The following is a 9,913-nucleotide window of genomic DNA, read 5'->3' as shown; positions in this document are numbered from 1 at the left end:
ACCAAAATATAAACTTAGTTGGTCTTTAAGGTGCTACCGAAGGGATTTTTTTTATTTCGCTTCGACTCTGACCAACACGGCTACCTACCTGTAACTAGGAAAGATTAAGAAGAGGGCAACCAAAATGGTCAAGGGCCTGGAAACGATGCCTTATGAGGAACGGCTTAGGGAGCTGGGTATGTTTAGCCTGGAGAAGAGAAGGTTAAGGGGTGATATGATAGCCATGTTCAAATATATAAAAGGATGTCATATAGAGGAGGGAGAAAGGTTGTTTTCTGCTGCTCCAGAGAAGCGGACACGGAGCAACGGATTCAAACTACAAGAAAGAAAATTCCACCTCAACATGAGGAAGAACTTCCTGACAGTAAGAGCTGTTCGGCAGTGGAATTTGCTGCCCAGGAGTGTGGTGGAGTCTCCTCCTTTGGAGGTCTTTAAGCAGAGGCTTGACAGCCATCTGTCAGGAATGCTTGGATGGTGTTTCCTGCTTGGCAGGGGGTTGGACTGGATGGCCCTCGGGGTCTCTTCCAACTCTATGCTTCTATGAATAGGAAGAACTTCCTGACAGTAAGAGCTGTTCGGCAGTGGAATTTGCTGCCCAGGAGTGTGGTGGAGTCTCCTCCTTTGGAGGTCTTGAAGCAGAGGCTTGACAGGCCATCTGTCAGGAATGCTTGGATGGTGTTTCCTGCTTGGCAGGGGGTTGGACTGGATGGCCCTTGGGGTCTCTTCCAACTCTAGGATTCTATGATTAGCATATAGGTAAACAGGATTAACCATAGCTGCCAAGTTCTCCCTTTTTTTAAGGGATTTTCCCTTATGCTGAATAGGCTTCCTCGCGAGAAAAGGGAAAACCTGGCAGCTATGATGTTTGGGTCAAGTTGGGTTCTGGGTCTAAGAAGGGCAGATGTACCTGCACTATATATATATCATGCTACCCTATAGCTGAAAATTGAAATCTTTTGAAATATCAGATTTCTTCCTAAACCACGGGGACCTTAATGTCCGGTTCGGGCTTCGGTTTGCATCGGAAAAGCCCCCCTCCTTACGAGGAAACCCACCTCGGACCACGTTGCGCTGCAGATTTCATGGGCAGCTTGCTCAAGGTCACTCGGCATGGCCACCCGTCTCTTCATTTGCGTCCGGATGAAGTCCACGGTGTAGAAAAAGGCGGAGAAGGCCTGTTGAGGAGGAGGAGGGAGAGGGAGAAAGTGAGGAGGGTGTGGCATAAACCAGTGTTTCCCAACCAGTGTGCCTCCCGATGTTTTGGGACTACAACTCCCATCGTTCCTGACCGCTGGTCTTGCTAGCTAGGGATGATGGGAGTTGCAGTCCCCAAACATCTGGAGGCACACTGGTTGGGAAAGACTGAATCCTAGTCCAGGGTTTCTCAACCAGTGGGCCTCCAGATGTTTTGGGACTACAACTCCCATCGTTCCTAAGCCGTTCCTACGATGCTTTATTTTGTGTGTGTTTTATTGGTCTTTGACTGTGAGGGTTGCCAGACTCAAGAGAGGACAGGACTTCTGTGCCTTTGATTGCCCTGCTCTCTTTTGAGTCGGGAAACCGTCAAGAGCAGGCATGTTTTTGGCCTACAACTCCCATGATCCCTAGCTAAGAGGACCAGTGGTCAGGGGTGATGGGAATTGTAGTCCAAAACATCTGGAGGGCCTGTTCAAGAGAAACCAGCAGGCCCTTGGTTTCATTTCCAAGCAAAGGGTCTGTTGGTTTCTCTTGAAGGTTTCCGGACTCAAAAGAGAGCAGGGCAATTCAAGGCGCACAAGTCCTGTCCTCTCTTGAGTCTGGCAACCCTCTTGACCAGGCATCCCCAAACTGCGGCCCTCCAGATGTTTTGGCCTACAACTCCCATGATCCCTAGCTAACAGGACCGGCGGTCGGGGATGATGGGAATCGTAGTCCAAAACATCTGGAGGGCCGAAGTTTGGGGATGCCTGCTCTTGACTGTAATCAACAATTCATTCATTTGGATTACTTAAGTGAAGACCCGCCTCTCTGTTTTCTAGTTTCGGGGATTTTGTAAAATACTGCCCTCTCTACTGGGGAGTGTTTGGATAACACCCCATTTCCACCCAAACAATTGGGGATATTAGGTAAATAAAAATCATAGAATCATAGAATCCTAGAGTTGGAAGAGACCCCAAGGGCCATCCAGTCCAACCCCCTGCCAAGCAGGAAACACCATCAAAGCATTCTTGACATATGCCTGTCAAGCCTCCGCTTAAAGACCTCCAAAGAAGGAGACTCCACCACACTCCTTGGTAGCAAATCCCACTGCCGAACAGCTCTTACTGTCAGGAAGTTCTTCCTAATCATAGAATCATAGAGTTGGAAGAGACCACAAGGGCCATCCAGTCCAACCCCCTGCCGAGCAGGAAACACCATCAAAGCATTCTTGACATATGCCTGTCAAGCCTCTGCTTAAAGGCCTCCAAAGAAGGAGACTCCACCACACTCCTTGGCAGCAAATTCCACTGCCGAACAGCTCTTACTGTCAGGAAGTTCTTCCTAATGTTTAGGTGGTTATACTATTAGAATCATAGAATCATAGAGTTGGAAGAGACCACAAGGGCCATCCAGTCCAACCCCCTGCCAAGCAGGAAACACCATCCAAGCATGCACACGAAAGGGAAGTGCGCATGCACACGAAAGCTCATACCAAAATAAAAGAAAAAACTGAGTTGGTCTTTAAGGTGCTACTGAAGGGATTTTTTTTTATTTTACTTCGACCCGGACCAACACGGCTACCTACCTGTAACCTTAAAAAAAGGGATAACTTGGCAGCTATGCTAGGGGCTTAACCTGCAAAGCAAGCGCTCTAGGTAGACCAAGCTACAGCCCTCCCCCTGAAATCCTTTGCAAGACCCCGATGAATTGGCGGCAAAGGCAATGCGCTCTGCACATGCCCGGAGGCGCCCTTTCCCATCTGTCCTTTGTTTTATTCTGCTCTTTATTTGAGCCCAGGCTCAAAGTTGGGCCTGCCCTTCTCCCATGCCCTTGAGCTACTCACGATGAAGTTCCCCGCGACGCTTGGCTGGAAGGTTTGGTCGAAGGAGCAGTGGGAATAGGGGCAGGCCGTGAACTGGAAGAGGCTGTCGACGTGCCGGAGGCATTTGGCCGCGTCCCCAGAGCCGCTCATGTTGACCATAGCGGTGGGGAAGTAGCTGGCCGGCTTGTCCGCTTCGGTGCACGGCGAGTCGTAGACGCTTCCCACCGTGAAGTTCTTCCCGTATCCTACGGGCCAACAGGGGTTGCTCAGCTGGAGGGCGTACCTTTCGGCCTGTGGCGGGTGAAAAGAAGCAGCCTGAGTCAACCAGCCGAACATCGGGCCCTTTGGGATTCTCTGGAGTTTGAGACACCTGGCTTGAGAGCAGTACATGTGAAAAGGATCCAGGAGTCTTGGTAGACCACAAACTTGACATGAGTCAGCAGTGTGATGCAGCAGCTCAAAAAGCCAATGCAATTCTGGGCTGCATCAAGAGGAGTATAGCATCTAGATCGAGGGAAGTAATAGGACCACTGTATTCTGCTCTGGTCAGACCTCACCTGGAGTACTGTGTCCAGTTCTGGGCACCCCAGTTCAAGAAGGATACTGACAAGCTGGAACGTGTCCAGAAGAGGGCAACCGAAATGGTCCAAGGCCTGGAAACGATGCCTTATGAGGAACGGCTTAGGGAGCTGGGTATGTTTAGCCTGGAGAAGAGAAGGTTAAGGGGTGATATGATAGCCATGTTCAAATATATAAAAGGATGTCATATAGAGGAGGGAGAAAGGTTGTTTTCTGCTGCTCCAGAGAAGCGGACACGGAGCAATGGATTCAAACTTCAAGAAAGAAGATTCCACCTCAACATAAGGAAGAACTTCCTGACAGTAAGGGCTGTTCGGCAGTGGAATTTGCTGCCAGTTCTGGGCACCACAGTTCAAGAAGGAGACTGACAAGCTGGAACGTGTCCAGAAAAGGGCAACCAAAATGGTCAAAGGCCTGGAAACGATGCCTTATGAGGAACGGCTTAGGGAGCTGGGTATGTTTAGCCTGGAGAAGAGAAGGTGAAGATTTCAAAAGATTGGAAGAAATTTAAAATATATATAGGGAATGTATTTGACAACTAGATTTTGAACATCCAGGAAAATAAAGAAGTTAAGGCAATAGGGAGATAAACAGAAGATTGAAAGGGAGAAATTTTGGTAGATGATAAAAAGATGAAATTTTGAAGTGTTAAAGGGATTATATGATGGGTAAGAAAGATGATTTAGAAACTGCTACAGAAGTTTATAAAAATGAAAATCAGATAGTGGGGAATTGGGGAAGCCTAAGGACAATGAATACTAAAATGGATTAGAGATGATGTATTTTCTTTTTGTTACATGTTGTTTGATCTTTGTATTTTTGTATCTTGATATTTTCTTTTGTATTTGTAATTTTGTATCTTGTATTTCTTTGTGTATGTTTTCTTTGATATGTGTTGATAAAATACTTAATAAAAAATATATAAAAAAAAAGAGAAGAGAAGGTGAAGGGGTGATATGATAACCATGTTCAAATATATAAAAGGATGTCATATAGAGGAGGGAGAAAGATTGTTTTCTGCTGCTCCAGAGAGGCGGACACGGAGCAACGGATTCCAACTACAAGAAAGAAAATTCCACCTCAACATTAGGAAGAACTTCCTGACAGTCAGAGCTGTTGGGCAGTGGGATTTGCTGCCAAGGAGTGTGGTGGAGTCTCCTTCTTTGGAGGTCTTTAAGCGGAGGCTTGACAGCCATCTGTCAGGAATGCTTGGATGGTGTTTCCTGCTTGGCAGGGGGTTGGACTGGATGGCCCTTGGGGTCTCTTCCAACTCTATGATTCTATGATTCTATGATTCTACTATCATTGAATTGTCGTGTTGGGAGGGACCCCCAAGAGTCACCCAGTCCGACCCCCTGCAATGCAGGAATCTCAACTGAAGAATCCCGGGCAGGCAGCCAAGGAAGGGAAGTCCAGAGGGAGACACTTCCACTCTCAAACCACTGTCTTACCACTGGGAATGTTGTGCTAGGATGGCACCCTCCAGATGTTTCTGGCCCGCAACTCTCACCGTTCCCGATCATTGGCCACGCTGGCTGGGACTGATGGAAGTCCAAAAATAAGTCATGTCAGACTAATCTGATCTCATTTTTTGACAGAACGACAAGCCTGGTAGATGAAGGGAACGCTGTGGATGTAGCCTATCTTGATTTCAGCCAGGCCTTTGACAAGGTGCCCCATGATATTCTTGTAAAGAAGCTGGTGAAATGCGGGCTAGACAATGCTACCATTCGGTGGATTTGGAACTGGCTGGCTGACCGAACCCAAAGGGTGCTCATCAATGGCTCCTCCTCATCCTGGAGAGTAGTGACTAGTGGGAAGAACCACAGGGTTCTGTCTTGGGCCCAGTCTTATTCAACATCTTGATCAACGACTTGGATGATGGGCTTGAGGGCATCCTGAGCAAGTTTGCAGATGACACCAAATGGGGAGGGGTGGCTAACACCCCAGAGGACAGGATCACACTTCCAAATGACCTTAACAGGTTAGACAACTGGGCCAAAGCAAACAAGATGAATTTTAACAAGGAGAAATGTACGGTACTACACTTGGGCAGAAAAAATGAAAGGCACAAATACAGGATGGGGGACACCTGGCTTGAGAGCAGTACATGTGAAAAGGATCTCGGAGTCTTGGTAGATCACAGACTTGACATGAGTCAGCAGTGTGATGCAGCAGCTCAAAAAGCCAATGCAATTCTGGGCTGCATCAATAGGAGTATAGCATCTAGATCAAGGGAAGTAATAGGACCACTGTATTCTGCTCTGGTCAGACCTCACCTGGAGTACTGTGTCCAGTTCTGGGCACCACAGTTCAAGAAGGATACTGACCAGCTGGAACGTGTCCAGAAGAGGGCAACCCAAATGGTCAAAGGCCTGGAAACGATGCCTTAGGAGGAACGGCTTAGGGAGCTGGGTATGTTTAGCCTGGAGAAGAGAAGGTTAAGGGGTGATATGATAGCCATGTTCAAATATATCAAAGGATGTCATATAGAGGAGGGAGAAAGGTGGTTTCCGCTGCTCCAGAGAAGCGGACACGGAGCAATGGATTCAAACTACAAGAAAGAAGATTCCACCTCAACATTAGGATGAACTTCCTGACAGTAAGAGCTGTTCGGCAGTGGAATTTGCTGCCAAGGAGTGTGGTGGAGTCTCCTTCTTTGGAGGTCTTTAAGCAGAGGCTTGACAGGCATATGTCAGGAATGCTTTGATGGTGTTTCCTGCTTGGCAGGGGGTTGGACTGGATGGCCCTTGTGGTCTCTTCCAACTCTATGATTCTATGATTCTATGACTGGCCCAGTCCTCCCTACCCAACCCTAAATCATTTGCCCTAAAGAGATTCCTGTAGGAGATAGGACTGTGGGGGGCATGGGGGGTGATGGCCCTGGTGTCAAAGAGAGTCTTCCAGAATTCAAGGAACTTGGGAACAGGTAGCGATGGCCACCAACCTGGATGCCTTTAAATTGGACACATTCATGGAGGAGAGGGTTACCAATGGCTACTAGGTACAAAGTCTGTATTCTGCCTCCATGCTCGGAGGCTGCAATATCGGTTGCTGTTTGGACTCTACTTGAGGGTTTCCCATTGAGGCACCTGGCCAGCCGCTGTGAAAACAGCATGCTGGGCTAGCTGGGGCCATTGGCCTGACCCAGCAAGTACTTCGTATGTTCTTATGGCCTCCAGCCCTACTCCCTTACCTTCAGCACCTTGGACAGAAGCCTCTTCAGGACCTTGAAAATTAAACATTATTATTATTATTATTATTATTATTATTATTATTATTATTATTATTACTCCCTTACCTTCAGCACCTTGGACAGAAGCCTCTTCAGGATCTGGTCCCTGCCATAGCAGAGGAAGCTGTGCGTGTAGACCTTGTACGTCTGCCCGTAGAGCCGCAGCGTCGCCTCGTTGGCAGGGCGGCTCTCGATAACCTCCGGTGTCTCAAAGGTGATTTGGGTGGAAGCTCCCCCCAGGTCCATGGCGCCCAGGGTCTTCTTCTTGGGACGGACCCAGCGTCCAATCCATCCGTACTGAATTAAAAGGAACAAGGATGGTCATCGACTTAGTTTGCCAGAGCCCCAGAACGCTCAGCCTTGGTTTTTTTCCCTCCGCATGGTGGAGTTTCCTTGGCAGACGTTGGCGGACCAACTCCCCTCGCCCCTGGGCATTGGGGCCTGCAGGCAAAAACCGAATTATCTTGACTTTAGACTGAACCCCCGAGAAAGAAGGGCATTTTCGTTGGCCAGGTTCAACGCAAACCCATCGAATCTGCAGTGGGATTTGCTGCCAAGGAGTGTGGTGGAGTCTCCTTCTTTGGAGGTCTTGAAGCGGAGGCTTGACAGGCATATGTCAAGAATGCTTGGATGGTGTTTCCAGCTCGGCAGGGGGTTGGACTGGATGGCCCTTGGGGTCTCTTCCAACTCTAGGATTCTATGATTCAATGGATTCAAACTTCAAGAAAGAAGATTCCACCTCAACATCAGGAAGAACTTCCTGACAGTAAGAGCTGTTCGGCAGTGGGATTTGCTGCCAAGGAGTGTGGTGGAGTCTCCTTCTTTGGAGGTCTTGAAGCGGAGGCTTGACAGGCATATGTCAGGAATGCTTTGATGGTGTTTCCTGCTTGGCAGGGGGTCGGACTGGATGGCCCTTGGGGTCTCTTCCAACTCTAGGATTCTATGATTCTATGAACTTCCTGACAGTAAGAGCTGTTCGACAGTGGAATTTGCTGCCAAGGAGTGGGGTGGAGTCTCCTTCTCTGGAGGTCTTTAAGCAGAGGCTTGACAGGCATATGTCAAGAATGCTTGGATGGTGTTTCCTGCTTGGCAGGGGGTTGGACTGGATGGCCCTTGGGGTCTCTTCCAACTCTAGGATTCTATGATTCTATAAGGGCCTTTTCGTTGGCCAGGTTCAACGCAAACCCATCGAACCTCCTGCGGCTGAAAGGATCCGTCCGTGTCATGACCCCCAGGTGGAAAGCCTTCTACACAGGGGCGTAGCCAGGATGAAAATTAGGGGGGCGAGGGGCGGGGTCACAGTGGGGCAAGGAAAGCTCCCTTTCTCCCTTGCCAGCTTTCCCTCCCCCCGCCCCGGCGATCACTCCTTGGCAGCAAATTCCACTGCAGAACAGCTCTTGCTGTCAGGAAGTTCTTCCTAATGTTGAGGTGGAATCTTCTTTCTTGTAGTTTCATAGAATCATGGAATCCTAGAGTTGGAAGAGACCCCGAGGGCCATCCAGTCCAACCCCCTGCCAAGCAGGAAACACCATCCAAGCATTCTTGACATATGCCTGTCAAGCCTCTGCTTAAAGACCTCCAAAGGAGGAGACTCCACCACACTCCTTGGCAGCAAATTCCACTGCCGAACAGCTCTTACTGTCAGGAAGTTCTTCCTAATGTTTAGTCTCTTCTTGAAGCCACCTAAGCCAGTGAGCCCCCATGGTATCTTGTGGCAGTGAGTCGCATCGTTTGCTTGAACCTGCTGCCTATCAACTTAATTGGATGGTCCTCAATTCTAGTATTGCAAGGCGGGGGAATCATAGAATCGTAGAGTTGGAAGAGACCACAAGGGCCATCCAGTCCAGAAGGGAGTAGTAATAATAATAATAATAACAATAATAATTTATTATTTATACCCCGCCCATCTGGCCGGGTCTCCCCAGCCACTCTGGGCGGCTTCCAACCGAAGAATAAAACACAACAATCTATTAAACATTAAAAGCCTCCCTGAAATCGGGCTGCTCCGACCCCCTCCTCCCCGTCCGCGATCGGCAGGGGCGAGGGGGCGCCAGGATCAGCCCAAAATCGGGCTGCTCCGATCCTCTCCTCCCCCTCTGCAATCGCCGGGGTGGGTGGAGGGAAAGCCCCAGAGCCGCGCAAAGCGGTTGCCTGCTTCTAGGGGGGGCAACTGCCCCCTCCTGCCCCCCCTGCCTACGCCCATGCTTCTACATATGGTTCTTCATTGCAAACTTGACGACGACCTTCGTCGACAATTCCTGGACCGGCTCTGTATCCCCAGAAGGAGAGCAGAGCGGGAATGTCTGATGTTTGATGGATTTCTGTATTTTAGTGTTTTGTCGGAAGCCGCCCAGAGTGGCTGGGGGAACCCGGCCAGATGGGCGGGGTATAAATAATAAATTATTATTATTATTATTATTATTATTAAATCTTACAATTCCTATTGTTGGGGAAGGACCAGGAAGGAGCTGACCAAGATGGTGGCTCATTGTCTTCATTTGCTATTTTCTCGTCGTTATAACCGGCAGACGTCTGAATTATTAGAAGCCCCAGTGCCGTGAAAGCGGATATTGGAATTTGGAGGTGACCGGAAGAAGATTCCACCTCAACATTAGGAAGAACTTCCTGACAGTCGGAGCTGTTCGGCAGTGGGATTTGCTACCAAGGAGTGTGGTGGAGTCTCCTTCTTTGGAGGTCTGTAAGCGGAGGCTTGACAGGCATCTGTCAAGAATGCTTTGATGGTGTTTCCTGCTTGGCAGGGGGTTGGACTGGATGGCCCTTGGGGTCTCTTCCAACTCTAGGATTCTATGATTCAATGGATTCAAACTTCAAGAAAGAAGATTCCACCTCAACATCAGGAAGAACTTCCTGACAGTCAGAGCTGTTCGGCAGTGGGATTTGCTGCCAAGGAGTGTGGTGGAGTCCCCTTCTTTGGAGGTCTTTAAGCAGAGGCTTGACAGGCATATGTCAAGAATGCTTTGATGGTGTTTCCTGCTTGGCAGGGGGTTGGACTGGATGGCCCTTGGGGTCTCTTCCAACTCTAGGATTCTATGATTCTACAAGGGCATTTTCGTTGGCCAGGTTCAACGCAAACCCAT

At 48.9% G+C, this 9,913-nt stretch overlaps 1 protein-coding gene across 1 annotated transcript in view; it reads right to left on the bottom strand.

Moving 5' to 3' along the window:
* Positions 1-1,055: 1,055 nt before the first annotated feature.
* The window catches only part of ENTPD2 (ectonucleoside triphosphate diphosphohydrolase 2), a gene marked incomplete at its 3' end in the record, with an annotated part of 62,851 nt that continues 53,993 nt past the window's right edge, over positions 1,056-9,913 (bottom strand). The window contains 3 exon segments of the mRNA XM_088665395.1: positions 1,056-1,175; positions 3,023-3,292; positions 6,882-7,112. Coding sequence (XP_088521521.1) covers positions 1,056-1,175; positions 3,023-3,292; positions 6,882-7,112 — 621 coding nt within the window.

The sequence above is a fragment of the Zootoca vivipara genome, chromosome Z2 (genome assembly GCF_965207765.1).
Source record: "Zootoca vivipara chromosome Z2, rZooViv2.hap1.1, whole genome shotgun sequence".
NCBI lineage: Eukaryota > Metazoa > Chordata > Lepidosauria > Squamata > Lacertidae > Zootoca > Zootoca vivipara.
The sequence above is the reverse complement of the archived record's forward strand: the minus strand, read 5'-3'. Positions and strand labels throughout refer to the sequence as shown.